Raw genomic sequence first — 21,245 nt, 5'->3', positions numbered from 1 at the left:
CCTCAAAAGATCACGATAGGTAAACATAGTCAGCTATGACTTCTAAATAGAACGGAAACTGGTCATCCTTAGACACCCAGATCTGAGGTCTTAAATCATTGACAGGTGCTTTTTTTATTAAAATTAGGATTAAGCATGAGCTGCCTCAGTAGTTGCTATGCCATACATTATGTTGCAATCTGATAGAAGCAGGATGAAGCGGCCCTCGATCCTTTAAAGAGAAGGTAATAATAAAGGAAATGCATAAATCCGTACTAAAGGAATAAAGGGAGCTTGTTTGTCTTATATGTTCCCACTCAGAGTTCCAGCATTAAACAGCATAAAGTAAGGGTTTGTCTTACTGCCTCTTTAGGCTCCAACTCCTGGTTTTCATTTAAAACCTGTCAGCAGCAAATCTAGAATTACAGCCCGGGATGTTTATATTCTCCTCTTGGGCACTTTGTAACCTCATTGTAGGTTGGTAGGCTGTACTGGCCACTGTCCCTGGCCCTGCTGGGACTGAAGTAATCGATGAAGTTCTTTAAATTGAAACACCACATTGTCCTTAAGGTCTGGATTCGAGATTTGCAGACAGATACTCCCACTGTCGAATGATAACTCTCCTGAAAACATCTCGAACATCATCCTTGCCACAACGGGAATCACCTGAAACATCATGAAAAGGAAAAGGCTAAGTGTCAAATTACCATATTTCACTTTGTAATTCAAGTTGAAATGGTTGGTCTTTATTTCAATGGGAATAGGGTATTAAAAAAATAGGGAGGTCTTGCTAAAACTGTAAAAGGCACTAGCCAGACAACAGCTTGTGTAATGAAAGATGTATTGGCTTTGGAGGTAGTCCAGAGAGAAGAGTTTTCTTATCAAGAGTGTGGATTGGGTGTGCACTTACTGGAGTTCCTTATTGAAACATACAAGATTGAAGGCTTGAAGGTAGATGAGGACAGTTTTTTTTAAAATCACTCATGGATTGTAGGCATTGCAGGCTGGGCCATCAGTTATTGCCTGTCCCTTGTATCCCTTAAAAAGGTGGTGGTGAGCTGCCTTCTCAAACCACTGCAGTCAATGTGTGCAGATTGATCCATAACACCATTAGGGCAGAACTCTCATGAGGGAGTTATTTCCCTTGTTGGAGAGTATTGGACCAGAGGGTATAACTGAATGAGTAAGGAATGACTTATTTAAGACCGAGGCGAGGAGTATTTTTCTTTTCTGAGTGTTGTGAATCTATGGAATTCTATAACACTAACGGTTGTTAAGGCTATGCCATCAAATACCTTCAAGGCTGAGACAGATTTTGAATTGTTAAGGGAACCAGAGGTTATCGTAATAGGATGGGCAAGTGCAGGTGAGAATTATCAGATCAGCCATAATCTCACTGAATGATAGAATGGACTTGAGGGGCTGAATGACCTACTTATGCTCCTATATTTTATCATCTTATGGAATTTACCAAAAGGCAGCTTCTGATCAGGATCTCCTTTGTAGTAGGTACCAGATTCTTGGCAACACCCGAAGTGGCTGACTTACCAACACAGGCACTTTTATAAACAGCAAATATTTGGCACAAGATCCTTTTCTCTCAAAAGGAAGAGAAACCATCACAGGAGTGGATGTGTATCTAGACATTAGGAAAGGGTGTCCAGACAGTTGTATTCCCCATATAGAAAGTGTTCAGATTGTGTGATCTTCCCCAGGGTGGGTGTCCATTCTAAGGTGACAGCAGCAACCCAGTACTCTGCCCCTGTATGTATGAGCCTAGAGATGTGAGCAAACCCCAAAGAATTAGAGTCATCACATGAGAGAAGCCAACTCCTCACCCTGGCTGCATTATCCCAAACTGTTACCTGCACCATGATTAACTTTTTTTCCTTGGGTTTACCATCTGGCCATTCCTCACCAAAGCAGAGCTGGATCTCATAAAGTGGGGCAACACTAGTCTGTCCCTTCTGGTACATTATCAATTCTGTGAAGGAAAGGAATATAATGAATGTAGAAAAAAAAGTGCATCCTTCCTTTAAAATTCTCATCTTATTTTCAAATAGCCCCATGACTTCACTTCCCTCCCCCATCTCTGTGACCTCTACCCAGCATTCTTCTGAGATTGCTGTGCTCCTCCAATTCTCTTTCCTTGTGCATCCCCTATTTTAATCGTACCAAAATTGGTGTCTGTGCCTTTAGCTGTCAGGGCCTTAAGCTCTGGAATCTTCTCCCTAATATCCTCCACAAGGCAGTGTGTAAATATTGCCTCTTCAATCAAGCTTATTGTCATGTGTCCTTTACATAAGATGCCAGGAGTGAGTCAATATTTGTTTTGTAGTTTGGGTTGGGTGGGAGAGAAGAAGAGGGAGAAAGAGAACAACTTAGATTTACATAATACCTTTAACTGAATAATCCATTTGAAGATATTTCATAGGACTGCTATAAAACAGAATTTGACATTGAACCCTGTAAGGCGATAATGGAATAGAGAGATACAAACATGGTTAAAGAGATTGTCTTAAAGGTGGTAAGAGAGGTTTAGGGAGGGAATTCTGGCACGAGGACCTAGGAAGTTGAACTTGCAATGGCAATCATGTAGCAATTAAAATAGAGGATGCTGAAGAAATTGATGTAGCTATCCTGGAGGGCCTGGAAGGAGCCACTTAAAAAAAAAAGTTGAAAATGTTAAAATCCAGATGCTGCTTAAACAGAAGGTCGGCACAGTGGTTAGCACTGTAGCCTCATGGTGCCAGGGACCCAGGTTCGATTCCAGCCTCGGGCGAATGTCTGTGTGGAGTTTGCACTTTCTCCCCGTGTCTGCGTGGGTTTCCTCCGGGTGCTCCAGTTTCCTCCCATAGTCCAAAGATGTGCAGGCTAGGTCGATCAGCCATGCTAAATTGCCCATAGTTTTCAGGGGTGTGTGGGTTATAGGAGATGGGTCTGGGTGGGATGCTTCAAGGGGTGGTGTGGACTTGTTGGGCTGAAGGGCCTGTTTCCACACCGTAGGGAATCAAATCTAATGTAGGTCAGCAGGTGCAGAGGTGTTGCTGGACTGATTGCAAGATAGATCCTAGGGAGATGCCAGAGGTAAAGATGTAGGTACAAGATGAGAAACCATTGCAAATGACACTCTGGCTATGATTAGGAAAATAAGAATGGATCTGGATGAGAGATTTGGAAGAAGATGACATTACCAACCATGCTGAAGGCTGCAGGTAGCTCATAAGACAGTTCAAGAGGTGGAGAAGGAGGAAGAGGAAACATAGTTTAGTTTATACTTAGCATAATCATGTACAATGTCATTTATGATAAACAACATTGATAAAAAGTTGTTGCAGCACAATGGCCAGATCCTTGGGGACCATATATTTCATTGTCAGAAGGTTTAAGTCCTTACCTAAAATATTGATCGCGAAATCTGTGCAGGCACTCCCATGCATATATGAAGCAGCAACCTAGATTTGAAACTTCCATCCCAGTTTTCAAATCTTTCCATGACATTGCTACATCCTATCTCTGTGTAAATTCCTCCAGCCCTAAAATCCTCAGATTTCTACTCTTCACCAGTTTCCTTTGCTCCACCGTTAGTGGATATGCGTTCGGCTGCCTTACCTTTAGGTCTAGAATTCTCATCTATGGCATACTGTGGGACTTTTTTTATTTTAAAGGTACTATATAAATGCACATTATTGCCACCTTTTCAAAAAAGTATTAAATCTGGTCTGTCAAGGTGAAAATAACAAGTACATCCCATGGCACTAATCTCCAGTATCTGGCCAATGTTTATCTCTCAACCACCACAGTCACTAAAATCTTGTTAATGTCATATTGCTGTTTGTGTGACCTTGCTATGATCAATTTGGTTGTAGTGTTTTCTTTATAATGATAGTGACTATATTTTAAAGTAACAACTTCAGTGGCTGTAAAGCTGTCTGTGTTATCCTGATGTTATCAGGAGGCCCTATATTCCTTGTTCTGTTTGAGAACATTCTTTTGAGATTGGGGCTAAAGCAAGTTATTTGAATGAATGACAGTGAGCTTTACATTGTATTTAATCACATTATACCCGAGCTGGGAAAGCTTTATGTAGACACTAAGCAACCAAAATGGGAAATATTCCTGACCTTGTTTCAAACAGACAAAACAAAATAAACAAATTTTTTTAAAAATCAACCGACTCACCACTGAGGAAGTTTTCCAAACTGAAGAGTTTGATCTTCTTCTCCCTCTCAAGGGGGTTGGGTCCTGGTGCTCCAATAGCACAGGGCCCAGACCAGTACACCTTACACTGGCACAGGCGGATAGCATAAATATCCTGTCCATGGATCTCCAGGATGAGACCCCGGTCCATGACATCCAGCAAGTGATTGGTGTAATATCGCTGCTTCTCATGAGAGACCTGGTCCGTGCTGGGGAAGCGGACCTGTTCCAAGGTAATGGGTCCAAAGAGCTCCACCTGGTCTGGGATAGGGCCTAGGTCCCCATAGTACAGACGGCAGCCATGAGGGTTGCTGACAGTGATCAACGATCCCATCTGTTTGCCCCGGTATTGGAACTTCACATCCAGGTCAGTCACTGCCCCATAGGAAGAGACAGAGCCTTGGTTAGACCGCATTTGGTGTATTGTAAATAGTTCTGGTCTCAAAATTATAGAAACACTGGAGAAGGTGTAAAGAACATTAATGTCACCAGAACTGAGAGGTTACATCTACCTGGGAAAAATTGGTTCTTGAGAGAAGGCTGTTGGGTTAACTGATGGAAGTTTTAAGTTTATGGGACAGTTTGATAAAGTAGCTGTGGAAATGTTTCCACATAGAGAGCAGAACACTTCAGTGGTCATAAATATCATGTGATCACTATTAAATCTAATGGAGAATTCAGGAGAACAATCTTTGCTCATGGTCATAAAAAGAAACTGTCGAACACACTACCATAAAGAGTAATTAACACAAATAACACAGATATATTTCAAGTAAAACTAGATAACAACAGGAAAGAAAATGGTAGAGAAGGTAGAGATGGTAAAAAGGAGCAGGAGGAGTCTTGTGTGGAACATAATCGGAGGCAGTTGCGACAGAAGACCTGTATTTGTACTGTAAATACTGCTGTATGTGAAAAGGATGACACAGATGGTGCTTATGAGGCTCATGCTACAGGCATTACAGCAAGCAAACATTATGCAGAGTTAGCTACGGTTTTGTCGGCTCTTGTTCTCCGAGTTTGAGTATATTCAAGTCTGACGCCAGCTATGGGGAAAGCTGCACAATTAGAGGTGCTGACTTTCAGATAAGATATTTAGAGATTTTGTGACACTATTTCAAAGAACAGTACAAAGGTCAGAATTTGTCTATCAACCAAAATCACCAAAGAAACAGATTATCTGGTCATTTATCTTGATGTAATTTCTGGGAACCTACTGTGTGCAAGTTGGTTACTGCATTTCCTACATTACATCAGTGACTTCACTGTATAAAAGCTGCTTTGGCAGTGTTTTGGGATGCAATGATAAAACAAACTATGTCATTTCATTTTAAAATGGAGGAGAGTTTAAATATCGCAAGATTTTAATTGCTCCTGGCAAATCACTTGTATAGTTCGTCAGCAAAGACCGAATGGAACTCAGCTGTGAAGCAAACAAACTCCATCCCCACACAGCTTAACAAATTCATTCCAGGCCTAATACAATGAGATCAAATATATGGTGCAGAAACAGGCTATTTGGTTCAACTGGCCTATGGCAATATTTGTGCTACACACAGACCTTTTTCCATCCTATTAGCATAATGTTTTATTCCCATCCCCACACGGAATGGATTGTGTGAACCACTAGTTCTTCTACCTTCTGGATATTTAATCTAATTCCTTCAACAGAACGGAATCACAAATGGAGTGTATATTGCACAATAACTATCTAGTACTAATGCACAAGTCAAAATTCTATTCTAAATGTTTTAAATAACCAATTTTTGATCCTTTATGAAGTCAACACATCTCCCGAAAGCAAACTGCCAACATTTCTCACATCATGCAGGAGGAAGCCAAGAAGAAGAAACAGTAACTTACACGGCAGGGAGTTGATAAACATTTCAGATGTGGTCATTGAGGGAAACTGGTCCACTTGCTGTGGTGGGAGTGGATTAAAAGTTTCTTGAGTGACTGGAGGGACATTCGGTTGAATGAGGCCTCCATGAGTAAGGTTGGGCTGAGAGAGTTCACTGTGATCTAGATTTGCACGGGAAAGGTCCCCATGTGGGAGTGTCGGATTAGCAAGTCTTCCATTCATACAGGAATCAGGCACTGTAATTTCCTGTTTTGACCAAGTCTGCGTTGGATATGGTGGTAGGCTGGCATTATCTGGCACAAATCAAAAAGAGAAGAAAAATAAAATGAAAATATTGTCATTAAAGACAAAATAAAGCACAGTAAAACACTGGGTCAGGCACTGGTTTTAGTGTTTGTCAGGAAGGGTTTCTGGATCTGATGGAATCCCTGCTGAAAACTACACCATGACAGAGATAGATTCCTGGCATAACTGCATAACATCATTTCCCTCATCCGTGAAAATGGAGTGCATTGGGGAAAATCAGAGACCCTGTGATAGTGACTATATTCAAGAACCAAGCCAAGTTCTGACACCCCAGACTCCTGAAGCAACTGTTGCATTTGCAGGAGACTCTGCAAAGAATCACAGAAACACTTTAGCAATGTCCTCAAAGTATTGCTGAAGGGGTCAAACAACGCCTCCCCCACCAACTCATAAGAGTTCCTAGCCAATGATGAACCATTTGGGGAGTGCACAAACCACCCAGCAACTCAACCACCCATACTGCAAACACCTGTCAGCCCCCACTTGTGGCAGATCATGAATTGCAATTATTGGCTATCTGAAAGCCCATTGAACATGAGTTCCTGATTCAGAGGAAATGCCTAAGAAGAAGTAACTTTATTTCATCCTAAATAACTCACTGTCCCAAATCCCCCGCCAAAAAAACCACAAAATAATTGTGAAGCCCATTCTCACCTTCCAAGGTCATTGATGGAAACAAAGCTTGGAGCTGTTGCTGCAAAAATAAAAGAAACAAATCAGTCACTGAGTAGAGGTTTGTTAAGACGTTATGAAACATTACTTGTCAAAAAAAAGACATTGCAAATTGCATCAAGTTAATATTTAGCAGTATCCCTGGCTCATTGGCAGGTGCAGCCTGAGGTGATCTGAGTAATGCCTGTCAACAAGGTCCCAGCTTCTATTCCTGATGTGTAAGACTGGTTTTGGGTAGGGTATACCATTGGCCTCTGTTTTTAACCTAGGAACAGGAGGAAGTCATTTATCCCTCAAGCCTGTTCCAACATTCTATTAGATCATGACTGATGTGTAATTCGTCTACATTCACCTGCCTTTGCTCCATGTCCCTTATATCCTTATCAAACAGTAACTTATCAATCATATCTTGAAAGCCCCAATTGACTCCTAGCAATCAAAGTTTTAGGATAGAGTTCTAGACTTCCACCTTTTGGTGAAAGGTTTCCCAATTTCATCTCTCAATGGCTATACTCTTCAAGTTGGGTCGCATTCGCCTCATGTCTCCGGTCAGAGCAAATCACTACTCTGTATTTAGACTATTTGATCCATCAATCATTTTAAACACCTCTTGACCTTTTAACTCCAGGGAATACAAGACAACATTTGGAGTCCTGGCCGAATTATTTAATCCTTTTAGCTCCAAATTTGAAGCCATTTCTGTAATGGGTTTATTTTCAGTTGCATAGCTGGATCCTGTCAAACTTAGAAAGAACTTCACGTCCAGAGGTCTCAGATGTAGGAAAGTCAATGTTGCAAATTGCAAGGCTGGAATATTAGTTCCAGACAGCTGAGCATGCAATAACAAAATGTTACAGTGCAAAAGGAGACTCTTTGGCCTTCATACTTGAGCTGGCGCTTTAAGAAACTAGTTAAAATTACTGATTCATTTACCTCCTCCACATCATCCACTTCATAGTCAATAGTCTCTGAAGGAAAGAAAAAAGACACGCCAGATAATAATTAAAAGAACAATGCATTTGATTCTTTCCAGATCCCTGGAAAGGATCCGAATTCTGATAAATGGTCAAATTCAAAATGATTAGCAGTCTTTCTTGTACTTCCAACATTTATAGTTTGCCTTTCCTTTCTACTCCACTCAAAAAAGTTCACTTTTTTCTATATTAGTTTTTCAATTCCAGGAAGACGGATATGGTACAACCTTCATCTCCATAGGCTCACACTATAACACTTGCCCATAACTCAATGCAAGCATTACATTTTTTTATTCCTTTATTCATTTATGGGATTAGGGCATCACTGGCTAGGCAGCATTTATTACCCATCCCTAATTGCTCATACAGCAGTTGAGAGTCAACCACATTGCTGTGGGTCTGGACTCACATGTCGGCCAGACCTGGTAAGGATGGCAAGTTTCCTTGGCTAAAGGGCAGAATGTTATATGGGTCTCTGGATTAACAGTCCAGTGATAATACCACTAGGCCATCAACTCTCCTACAGGGAAATGATGCAGGTTTCTAATCTACAGGAGACCTGGAGGTGTAAAATAAATTTTCATAAGTTGTAATTATGTATTGTTTGTAAGGGTGGTGGAAACACATTTTAATATTATCTTTTAAAAGAAACTTAATTTTTACTTGTAAAGAAAGAATTTACAGGTCAATGAGGAAAAAGCATGTAAGTGGGACTGACTAGATAGATCTTTCAAAAATTGATACAAACTTGATGCGATGAATAGCCATCTCTTGAACTGTGTTATGTGATTCAATGAAAAATTTTCAACAGGGAACACCAACAAGGCTTCCAAAAATAGCAGAGCATCGGTATTGTGCATCAGGTCATTCGACAATTGGGATACTGAAATTTATGATTTGTTGACAGCACAAAACGGACTAGAGAGATGGCGATGGGTGGTAATTAGGGTAGAGGGAAGAAAGAGACAGTGTGAAAATCCCACAGTGATGGAGAGTATCACCCATCTGGTTGAGAGCCCCAGAGACAGGGAAAAGGCATCTGAGTATTCACAGCAGATTTTTTTAGCCACTGAGGACAGCTTAGTGTCTTTGAAGTTAAATTTTCAGGTTGCTGTATCAGTCACTACCTTGTAGAGACTGGCCATGTTATGTAGATATATAGAATGATGGAGACAATTCTTCTATTTAAAACCAACAGTCTCCCAGGGCAATGTCCAAATGCCCTGATAATTGCAGGATTCTCTTTCTATCGAGTTTTGAGAAGATTTGTAGCTCAGGTTGAGGTTCTGGATGTGAGTTTGCTCGCTGAGCTGGAAGGTTAGTTTTCAGACATTTCATCACCATTCTAGGTAACTTCATCAGTGAGCCTCCGACGAAGCGCTGGTGTTATGTCTCGCTTTGTATTTATCTGGTTAGGTTTCCTTGGGTTGGTGATGTCATTTCCTGTTCTTTTTCTCAGGGGATGGTAGATTGGCTTTCTATACCCACACCTCTCACTCAGTCATGAATTATACCCTGTGCTTCTGAATAGCAGTCCTGAATTTCTCTCTTTCAATTTTGACTTGTAATTTTGCACAGGATGAAGGATAATTTATAGCCCATCCCCAATTGCCAAGAGGGCAGTTAAGAGGAAACCACATTGTGGTCAGGAGTTACATTTAGGCTAGCAGTTTCCTTCCTTGAAGGGCATCAGTGAGCCAGATGGGTTTTTCCTGACAAGAATTCAGATTAATTTAATTTCAATTAATTCCAGATTTTTTACTGAATTCAAATTCCACCATCTCCTTGGATTCAAACTCAGGTCTGTAGAACATTAGCTGGGTCTCTGGATTAATGTCCAGTGATAACACTACCAGGCTGTCACCTCCCCTATACTGGACTGGAGATGGGCTGATCTTTATTGTATTGAATTTTGAATGGAATGAGAACTAGGTGAGTTTGACACAAGGCAAACAATCTGCTGCAAAGGTGGAAATACATCCAACTCAATTTTCTTTCTGGATAAGAAAGGCACTGATGAGGTAGAAATTTATTACCTCACAGTGCTAGTACAACTGAGAGTCAAATTCAAAGTGCAGAACTGGAGCCATATAGAGGCTGGATTGGATGTTACTGGCAGGAATAGGAAGCAGCTGGGTTTTGCAATATTTGGCAGCTTCCACTTATTTTCTGCCTGAAGCTTACTACTAACAACATTTACTGAATTCACCATTACCATTACCGTTTGGCATGGTAGAATCTTGAGACCATCCTCTCTAGGTTTCTGATCCAGTATCAATAATTACACATCACTGTTATAAATCTTTGCACTATTGTTGGGGAGGGGAATGAAGAAAGATCAATACATGGTGCAAATGAGTTTGACATCTGTTTTAGGTTTCAGGGCAGAATAAAGCAAAAAAGGAAAGAAGAGGGAAGGAAGACCTGAGAAGGATTGAAGCATTTTCTGCAGCTTGTACCTGGAGTGACATTTCCTCCATTGGACTGTTGAAGGTCACACACTTGGTAGATCTTATATGGCTGCATGGGGGTCTCCTTAGTACCATCATAAATCAGTTTAAACTCCCGGCTCTTGTTGAGGGCACAGCGGAGGTTTGCTTTCCATTTTGCTGGATCTGGCCCATCAACTCCTTGATGGTATTTGCCTGTCTCCACTGCCCAAGCCTAGTTATAGAAAGAACATTATGACAAAGTGGAGCATAAAACAAATAGAGCCACAGCTGACAGCAGGTTGTGTGTTAAAACTCTTGTCTCCAAACTTCTCCAGAAAACTTCTCTTTAATCAAGCTTTTAGCCCACACCGTTAAAATCTCCTTCTTTAACCTTCTTCTCCATTAGGCTATCCCACTTAAAGGGACTATATAAACCCAAGTTGTTGCTTGGAGTCAGAAGGTTACGTGTTCAAGTGCCACTCCAGACACTTTGGCACCTACTTGATGCTGATTCTTAAGTATAGTGCTGAGGGAGTGCTGTATTATCAGAAACATCTCTGCTGTATAAATTAATGATTCTGAAATAATTAATATTGGAGATATATTACACTCCACCAAATCTGATGGTGTTATACAATCTTGGGTGCAGAATTAAGGAGTCCAACTCCAGATCCCAATGGTCCTAGATGTGTCTTCCCTTGATTGTCAGGTAGATATGTTATGAAGACTATGTAAACTGTGTCTATTGCTATCATGCAATAAACTACATCTTGTTGTTAAAACAATTACATCTTCTTATTAAGATTCACAGGTGTTCATCCTCTACCACTGTTAATCAAACAGACCTTTGAAGTCAATCTAGAATGGAAGACTGTTCCATTCCCTTTAATAAGTTTCCATTAACTGTTCAATGGTATTTCTGTTAAAGTGCCCTATCAGGGGCTGTTTAACCCAATTAAGTTAACATATTGGTTAAAAAAGAGAAGAAAAAGGACCATTCCATTCTCTTCTATAAGGTTCTGCTATTTGTTCATTTATATTTTTGTTACAGTGCCCAATCCAGGACTTTTTAACCTGATTTCAATTGTTCAAAAGATAGAAAGGGCAACCGTCACTTAATTTTAAAACAGTAGAAAGCAGCACCTGAAGAGATTTTGTAGTGCAGTGGTAGAGTCCCTACATCTGGGTCAGGAGTCTGGGCTCGAGTCCTACTAGTCCTGGAGCTGTGCTTTAACCTGTCTGGTCAGGTTGAATTAAAATCATTAGAAAGGAACACCCCACAGGGGTTGGATACATCATCAGACTGGTAGTGGTATTTTCATTGAATTTTGATAAACTTCTGTTATAAGTTTCTGTTGATCTTTCAACCTTTTGTTACAGTCCCACCAAAAGCTGTCCAAACTTCTATTGTTCATTTTAAAAGAGTAGAATGGTGGATTTGTGGCATTCTACTTTAACCACAGGCTACTAATGTTGGTTCTCCAGACAAAAAACATCTTTCAGATGAGATGTTACACACCTCTCTCTGATGAAGGGTCTAGGCCCGAAACGTCAGCTTTTGTGCTCCTGAGATGCTGCTTGGCCTGCTGTGTTCATCCAGCCTCACATTTTATTATCTTGTTACACACCCCGCCTGCTTTCTCAGGAAAGTGTAAGAAAGCCCACAACACCATTAGTGATCCCTGTTGTTCTGATCAATATTTATTCATCCTCTAATAATACTACCTAAACTGCTGACGTAGTTACTCACACTGCTGTTTGTGGGAGCTTATTATGTGCCATTTGGCTACTACTTTTCCTAATGTGCAAAAATGACAATACTTTAAAACCGGTCCTTGACTGTAAAGCACTTTGGGGCATTAAGATTGTGAAATGGAATTTCTTTATTATTTCCTTTGCACATATAAAAAATACTGCAAATGTAGCAAAACAGCTCCAACATGTTTCACAAGCTGTGTATGGTATCAGCAGAATTGAGAATACCAACAAGAATTGTAAAGAGGGAGTGGATTATTTCCAAAGAGGAATTCACTGAAGCTGTTCCAGATTGAAAGCAAAAGGTTTTAGTTCTGATTTTGTTCTTTTGGTTATATGCAAAGATTTTATTGTCTATTTTAAAGATGTTACTGAAAATCCTTAACAACAGTGCATATACCCGCAGGAAACATGAAAGCATGTTGTGGTACAGTGATAGTTTCGCTATCTATGGGTCAGAAGGAGCAGCTTCAAGTGCGAGGATGGAATGGCCATTGAGCTGTGTCATAACATGTCCAAACAGACATATTTAATGTTTTTTTTTAACCTACATGCCATTGACTGCAGAGGTTCAAGGCAGTTCTCCACTACTTTCTCCAGGGCAATGAGTGTAAAATAAACATAACATACTATCCAGTGATTTCATGCCCAGTGAGTAATCTCCAAATCAGTCTTCCCCTGAGTATTTTCATTAAATAGGTGGAAGAAGGAGAACAATTTACAGCAAATTTTTTTGGCACAAAGCAAACAAGAAGCCATTAGAATCATCCATTTCACCTTGAAAATTGTGTTTTCATCATCCTGGGTGGGGATATGTCTGGTAGCATGCCGCCATGGGATCTGAAAATGCTTCCTTTGGTCATCCAGCCACTGAAGCCCAGGATATTGCCCACTGTCCACCTGTGCCAAAAGCCACGGTTTCAAGCGAATCCTCCGTGGTTGCATGGCCATCATTGTAAACTCCTTGGAATGTCTGACTTTAAACTAATGAGGACAATGACACAATATTACTCAAATATCTCCAACAACAACCACTTACATTTATAGCATGCCTTTAATCATCATTTTCCCCAAGACTTTTGCATGTGTGCAGCCTATTTATTACTTGTGTGGGTGCACACTTGCAGAATTGATAACACTTTTAACACAGTGGAACATCCCCAAGTGATTCTCAGGCCAATTACCAAAGAAATTGTGACACTGAATCGCATAAGGAGATGTTAGGGCACATAATAAAAACCCTGTCAAAGTGGTAGGTTTTAATTTTAAATTATTTAGGGAAAATTTCCGGAGCTTACGGCTGAGGCTGCTGTGTGAATCAAAGGGAATTTGGAATGTAAAAGAGGACAGAATTACAGGAAATCAGCAATATTGGATGATTGAAGGATTGGAAACCAGAGATTTGCTGCTTGAAACCCTTCTACTTTTTGAATACAGAACAAATATATAAAAGGAAGTAACAACTTCCTATGGAATAATTCGGTTAGACTAAAAATGAAAATCTTATTTACCCAGAAGGAACTTCCTCATGACAAAACAGTTGAAATTTGAGGGGCTTCCAAAGTTAAGTTGATAATAACAAAACCCATCTACAAGCACTCATCTTGAATAATCTTTTCATCTCAAATTTCCATTTTTACTCCACTCGAATAGAATTAAATCACACTTCTCTTTTCTTAAAAAATGAAACTGGTATTTACAATTTAAATCCCTAAAAGTGCTTCAAATGCAACTAATACAAATAAATTAGTTGGCGTTTATCTGAGCGAAAGCACTGACCTACTCCTGTGTCTAAATCCTGTCTTCTTGAGCTCACAATCTCATGTGCCTGACCTTTAATCCCCTTTCATTCAAAAACATATCTCACTCTGTTCTTAAATATTAATATGGTCTCTGTTCCAATCATTGACTTTTATTTGTAAGAAGTCTCTCCCTATCTTGTCTGCTGCAGCTCCAAGATTTATTCTTAATATGTATATCTCCTTGTTCAAGATTCCCCAATCAGTGGAAACCTGTGAGTTTCTACCTCTCCTGTCATACAACTGTTCATAACTTTAAACGCCTTTTTTTTAGTCAAACAGAACCAACCTAATTCTTGAGATCTGTCTTTAGTGATTGTATAATTGTACGTATTGTAGGCAGCAAGCTCATGGCACAAATCACAGAATTCCACAAATATTCAGTAGATCTGACAGTATCTATGAGGAAGAACCCGGAGTATTTTCAGTATGTTGTGTTTTTATTTTAAAATTTCCAGCATCTGCAGTATTTTATTTTGGTATAATTGTCACTTATGTAGATATGAGCTATGCCACAGTTGGATGTATCTTTGAATCAAAGATTGTGAGTTCAAGTCTCACTCCAGGACTTTAGCATAACAGCCAAGGTTGGAATTCCAGTGCACCACTGAGGGAGAGCTGCATGTCAAATGTGCTATTATTGCACAAGACACAAAAATGAAACCCCATCTCATTGTCAGGTAAATATAGAAAGTCCCGTAGGTCTATTTTGAAAAGCAGGGGAGATATTTGTGATGTCTTGACCCAATTTATCCCTAAATAAACATTTTAAAAGTATCACTATCCCATTGCTTTTGTGGGCTGTGCGCAAATTAGTTGCCAGCTTTTGTAAATCAGTCAGAGGTCACATGACACCAAGTTTATTTGAAATCACAAGCTTTTGGAGTGCTGCTCCTTCATCGGGTGAAGTGAAGAAAACTATGCAGGCACAGAATTTATGAGCAGAGAGATCAAAAGATCATTCAGATGGTGTGAGTGGAGTGTCAAATACTAAGTCTCTGCAGGTGAGCAAAAATGTCAGACTGTGTGGGTAAAGCATCAACAGCTGAACAGTAAGTGAAGGGGATGATCTATAACCCAATTCTTTGAGGCAGAGATAATTACAAAAAATAAAAAATAAGGTGGTGTGCTGGGGACCAACCAAAAGACTGGAATAACAATAAGAGTCGCATGCCGAGGGGCTAACCTAGGGGCTAAAGCAACAAGTAATCCAAAACTGTACAAACTAATTAAGGTGGAGAGGTCATAACTAGTTATCAAGGTGATGGTGTTAAAGCAGGACAGTAAGGAAGATCTTACAAATACAGAACGGTATGGTGGGGTTACATGTAGCGCAATATGAGCCAAGATCACAGTTGAAGCCATCTTCATGGGTATGGAACTTGGCTATCAGTCTCTGCTCAGTGATTCATGGTTGTTGTGTATCTCAAAGGCTGCCTTGTAGGCCACTTACCCGAAGATCACAGGCTGAATGTCCTTGACCGTTGAAGTGTTCCTCGACTGGGAGGGCTCATCCCCTTTGGTTACTGTTGTGCAATGTCCATTCATCCTTGCCGTAGCATCTAATATGGTCTCACCAATATACCATGCTTCTGGGCTTCCTTGCCTGCAGTGTATGAGATAGACAACATTGGCCGAGTCACATGAGTATCTGCTGTGTATGTAGTGGGGGGTGTTCCTATGTGTGATGGTGGTATCCATGTCGATGATCAGACATGTCTTGCAGAAGTTGCTGGGGACAGGATTGTGTGGTGTTGTGGTCAATCTTGTCCTGAAGGCTGGGTAGTCTGCTGCAAATGATGCTCTGTTTAAGGTTTGGTGGTTGAAGGCAACAAGTGGAGGTTTGGGGTGATCTCGGTGAGATGTTTGTCAGCATTGATGATATGTTGAAGGCTGCAAAGAACATGGCGTAGTTTCTCTGCTCTAGGGAAGTACTGGATGATGAAGGGCCCACTACCCTGCCACAGCAACCTCTGCAAGATATAACAGATCATTGAAATGGATACTACCATCTCACGTGGGAACACCACCACATACAAGGCAAATACTCATGCAATTCAGCCAATATTGTTTACCTCAGATGCTACAGGTAAGGATGCCCTGAGACATGGTATATTGGCAAACCCATGCACTCGCTATGGCGACAAATGAATGAACACTGCACAACAGTCACCAGACAGCAACGTTCCCTCTCAATTAGGGAACACTTCAGCAATGAAGGACATTCAGCCTGTGATTTTCAGGTATGCATTGTCCAAGGTGGCCTTCGAGGTACACAACAACACAGAATCGCTAAGCAGAAACTGATAGTCAAATTCTGTACCCATGAAGAGGCCTCAACCATGATCCCGCGCTCATATCACACTGCATGTCACCCCACCATACTGTTCTGTATTTGTAAAAGCTTCCTCACTGTCCTGTTTTAACACCATCGCCTTTATAACTTGTTGTAACCTCTCTACCTTAATTAGTCTGTACAGTTTTGGATTACATGTTACTTTGGTTAGACCCGCAGCATGTGACTCTTATACCTATCACGTTATTCCAGTCATTCGGTTTGTCCCCAGCCCACCACCTTTTTTTATTTTTTGTAATTATCTCTCTGCCTCGTGTAATTGGGTCATAGATCATCCCCTTCACTTACTATCCAGCTGTTGACAATTTAGATTAGATTCCCTACAGTGTGGAAATAGGCTCTTCAGCCCAACAAGTCCACACCACTGCTTGAAGCATTCTGCCCAGACCCATCCCCCTATAACCCACACACCCCTGAACACTACAGCAATTTAACATGGCCGATCCACATAGCCTGCATATCTTTGGACTGTGGGAGGAAACCGGAGCACCCGGAGAATGTGCAAACTCTACACAGACAGTCGTCCAAGGTGGGAATTGAACCCGGGTCCCTGGCACTGTGAGGCTACAGTGCTAACCACTGACCCACCGTGCCGCCCTTTTTACTCGCAACGTCTGACACGTGATCACCTACAGAGACTTATTATTTGACACTCCACTCACACAATTTGTATGATCATTTGATCTTTCTGCCCATTGATCTCTCTGCCTATAAATTCTGTGCCTGTGTGTTTTTCTTCACTTCAACTGACGAAGGAGCAGCGCTACAAAAGCTTGTAATTTCAAATAAACCTGTTGTACTCTAGCCTGGTGTTGTGTGACTTCTGGCCTTGACCACCTCAGTCCAACACTGGCACCTCCACATCATGGCAACTTTCATAAACACAATACTGGCTACATTTCAAAAAGTACTTTGTTTTCTGAAAAGATTTTGGGACGTCTTGACTTCATAGAAGGTGGTATGTAAATACACCTCCCCACCTATACTCTCCTCTCCACCTATATTCTCCTCTATCCATCTTCAGTCCGCCTCCCCCTCTCTCCCTATTTATTTCAGAACCCTCTCCCTATCCCCCTCTCTGATGAAGGGCCTAGGCCTGAAACGTCAGCTTTTGTGCTCCTAAGATACAGCTTGGCCTGCTGTGTTCATCCACCTCCACACTTTGTTATCTTGGTATGTAAATACACATTTTTTTCTCCATCTTTCTCGTACAAGTCCAAAACTGTACTCCAGTTCTCCAATTATAGTATACTGAAGTTTTATAAGTACACGTGCATGGCCTTTTATATTCTACACCTCATGCTATAAAGCCAATAATGATTTTTTTAAAAAATTGCTTTATCTACCCAAGCACTCCTATAAATTTACTCTAATCCTAAAATCCCAATTTCCTCTGCTCTTTGACATCACCAAACCTCCCCCTACACTACAGTGTAATAATACTTGTATATAAAATGTACCATCTCACATTTGCTGACATTGAAATCCATCTCCACATTTGTCCATTCCACCATCCTGTCTGTATGTTATTCTGCAGCTTCCTTTCTTCCTCAGAATTACTTGTGTTGCCTATTTTACTATCTTCTGCAAATTTAAACACCTTCCACTCCTAAATCCAAATCAATAATACGTGCTATGAAGGGAAAAGATTCCAAAATAGAACCCTTGAAACACTGCACCTCATTCCTTACTGAGAAACTGCACATAACACTCTTGGTTTTCTCCCTTTTAACCAGTTTTATTTTTCTACCCTTAAACTTCTAAAAACAATCTCTAATGTGGCATTTTTCCATAGACTTCCATGAAGTTTGTACACTACATTATCCATAACCACTAACTCCTCGCAGTGAAGACAGAAATTGCGAGAGAAACTTCAGAATGTTCTGAAGACAGGCCACTGGACTCAAAATGTTAACTCTTTTTTTGTCCATACAGGATACCAGATTTGCTGAGTTTATTTTAATTTCTGTTTTCGATTCAGATTTTCAGCATCTGCAGTTTTGTTTTACCTCAGGTTGAAAAACTTGATCAATTGGCCAAGTACAATCTTTCTTTATGAAGGTGGTTCTATTTTTATCATCAAAAATGTTTAAAAGTTTCTATAATTTTTGCCACCGCGGTTTTCAAGCTTGTTTATATCATATTTACCAGGATTAGCACAAGCTCCCCTTTTGAAAAAGAATCTCAGTTCAACTATTTTCCATTTCTCTGGTAATTGCCCACTCTCAGGAGAACCCTGCAATACTGAGCAGAATTATTTTGATGGTAGACTTCTCCATACCTGCACCCAAAGAGTTGATGAGGAAGGTATTTTCAATGATGCCAACTGCCCCACAGCCATTTAAGGCTTGCCAGGACATTAATTAAACAGGGTCAAGACTGCTGCAACAATCTGATTCAATGACGTCCATTTCTGGAACACCAGTCACCAAAGAAAAGGAAGTTATGGACACTGGGCTTCAAGTTAATTTGGCATATCAGCAGTAGCTAGCTAACAGACTGCAGACATCAGGTGTGAGGGGCTGGGGGTGGAGGATTAAAGGGATGTATAACTTTATGAAGGAGAGATGGACCATACACCCCGTCACTTAATGGCCTCAGCAAGCCCAAGAGCAAGTAGCCTGACATCTCCCCATCAGCCCCTCTATAAATTGGCAGATGGGTCAAGGCAGGTGGCTAGGCAGCATGCAAAATATGTGCTGCATTTTATGAGAGATTTTTGCATTTTTTTAATGCATTTTATGGAGGTGGCAGCCTCATGGTATTATCTCTGGGCTGTTACCTGAGACCCAGGTCATGTTCTGGGGATCAGGATTCGAATCCCACTAGTGCAGAATTTGAATTCAATAAAAATCTTTCAATAAAAAGTCAGGAATCTAATGACGATCATGAAACCATTGTCAATTGTTGGAAAAATCCACCTGGTTCACTAATGTCCTTTGGGAATGAAACTGTCATCCTTACCTAGTCTGGCCAACATGTGACTCCAGACACACAGCAACATGGTTGACTCTTAACCATCCTCTGGGTAACTAGGGAAGGGCATTAAACACTGGCCGAGCCAGTGACAGGCTTATGCCATAAATGAACAAAAAGACTCCTTCTGTGCTTTCAAATCCAGGTGGGGATTGTAAAATTTTGTCTATAATGTCTTGGTCTTGTACTGTTTCTTCCTCCCTTTCAGTCAGGATATTTGAATGTTTCCCATCGGGTGCTGGCAATGTGTTTCCCTTTAGCTTCACTAACTTGTCTAATATGGGGAATGGGGGTTTCTGATTTTGGGATGTCCACCTTTAAAATGAAATCTCAAACAGGGGTGTAATTTAAAAGATCCAACATACAAACATTTCACATACCTACAAATAGTTCCTTCATATTGTCCTGCATTGTGTTCAGACCTCTGAACAAATTGATTTGCCAGACGCCAGAACAGAGTCTATTCGCAAGCCGGGGACTGCCTGTACACTTTTTATTTATACATTATCTCTTATCTTGCATTTAATCGATTTAGGATTTATTCCCTGTCCAAAATCCGCCTCTTTTGCAAGAATTGTACAGTGGCCACAATTATTCAGAAAGCCGTAGTATTTACCTCACAGTTTAAGATCTCAGGTAGCAATAAGGTAAATCACACATTAATCTATTCATTATGGTATTGTCTAAGGGAAAATTTGGCCAAGTCTTCACAGAACTCCCTGCTCATCCTAACATACTGCCACTGAATCCATCTCAACCCACTGCGTCTAAAAAACTTCAGCATAGTGGGTACTTGGCTCCATTCAATTGAGTAATCCTAGGAGTACAACTTGAATGCATAATGTTCTGATACAGTTGGAAACACTAAGCCCACCAGGCTGATTGATATAAGAGAGGGAGGTAAACTAAAGACAGAAAGGGTAAATAGTGGTGGTGAGAAAGACCTAGTTTAGTAGAAAATCGGTGTGGGTCATTGGGGTGTCTCCAACGGCTGACAATGATTATTTGCTAACTTAAAGACAGTTAATAACATGGGAGCAGAATTCAGGAAAGTAAATAGATACTGGTGAAGTGTACAGCCTCATGGTAGACAAAACTTAACACAATGAACTGTGAAATGATACACTTTAGTAGGAAAAAATCCTATGGTACATTTCAGAAGGTGGTGAAAAACCAGAGCCAGTAGGTGGCACATGTACACAAATCCAAGAAGGTGGCAAAACAACTACAGGAGGCTGTTAAAAAAATGTGTATGGGTTCTTTGGCTTTAGAAATGAAGAAAGAGAGTACAAATGAGGTGGACCTTTGCCATATTAGGTACTGTCCCTGCCTCTGAGCCAGAAGTTCCAGGTTCAAGTCCTAATCTAGGACTTGTAATCAAGGAATGTACATTAATAATGCAGCCAAACAGGTTTAGTATCAACTTGTAAACCCTTCAAGCATAACTGCAGATGATATGAAGGAAAGAGACTCCTGATCACCAATATGCAGAAGATAGCCACAAACCAGTGCAATACCTTGCTAAGCATAACAATGGACCAGCACAGAGGTCCCATAGTCAAAGTTTGGAAAGAAAGAGCACAAATGTAAGGAAGTTACATGAATCTGTCATAAAACATTGATTGCACCTCAGCTAGAGTATTATGTTCGGTTCTCAGCACCATAGTTTAGGGAGTCAGCGCTTAAAGAAGATGCAGAGAAGATTTACCAGAATGGTAGCATGGCTGAGGGGATGAAGTCATGAGAACAGCCTAGAGAAATATGATTGTTTTATTCTGACAAAGCACAACAGGAGATTTGATTGAGTTCAAAATCATGAATGTTTTTGACATATTGAGGATGGTATGGTGGCTCTGTGGTTAGCATTGCAGCCTCACAGCACCAGGGATTCTGATTCTATTCCACCCTCAGATAACTGTCTCTGGGAAGTTTGCA

The 21,245-nt window shown here is 40.6% G+C and overlaps 1 protein-coding gene across 4 annotated transcripts in view; it reads right to left on the bottom strand.

The window, feature by feature from the left end:
• Window positions 1-416: 416 nt before the first annotated feature.
• LOC125463157 (interferon regulatory factor 6-like) overlaps window positions 417-21,245 on the bottom strand; it is a 38,616-nt gene continuing 17,787 nt past the window's right edge. Inside the window, exons 2-10 of one of the 4 annotated variants that reach the window (XM_048553991.2) lie at window positions 15,432-15,584; window positions 12,957-13,163; window positions 10,452-10,656; window positions 7,952-7,986; window positions 7,001-7,040; window positions 6,043-6,333; window positions 4,162-4,554; window positions 1,845-1,963; window positions 417-645 (exon numbers count right to left, since the gene is read on the bottom strand). In XM_048553991.2, coding sequence (XP_048409948.1) covers window positions 448-645; window positions 1,845-1,963; window positions 4,162-4,554; window positions 6,043-6,333; window positions 7,001-7,040; window positions 7,952-7,986; window positions 10,452-10,656; window positions 12,957-13,133 — 1,458 coding nt within the window. In that variant the 5' untranslated portion in view covers window positions 13,134-13,163; window positions 15,432-15,584 and the 3' untranslated portion in view covers window positions 417-447. The remainder of the gene's footprint in view (window positions 646-1,844; window positions 1,964-4,161; window positions 4,555-6,042; window positions 6,334-7,000; window positions 7,041-7,951; window positions 7,987-10,451; window positions 10,657-12,956; window positions 13,164-15,431; window positions 15,585-21,245) is intronic. The other 3 variants (XM_048553990.2, XM_048553992.2, XM_048553993.2) reach the window with 3 other exon arrangements.

The sequence above is a fragment of the Stegostoma tigrinum genome, chromosome 25 (assembly GCF_030684315.1).
Source record: "Stegostoma tigrinum isolate sSteTig4 chromosome 25, sSteTig4.hap1, whole genome shotgun sequence".
In the NCBI taxonomy this organism is placed as follows: Eukaryota; Metazoa; Chordata; class Chondrichthyes; order Orectolobiformes; family Stegostomatidae; genus Stegostoma; species Stegostoma tigrinum.
This window is presented reverse-complemented; position numbering and strand designations above follow the sequence as displayed.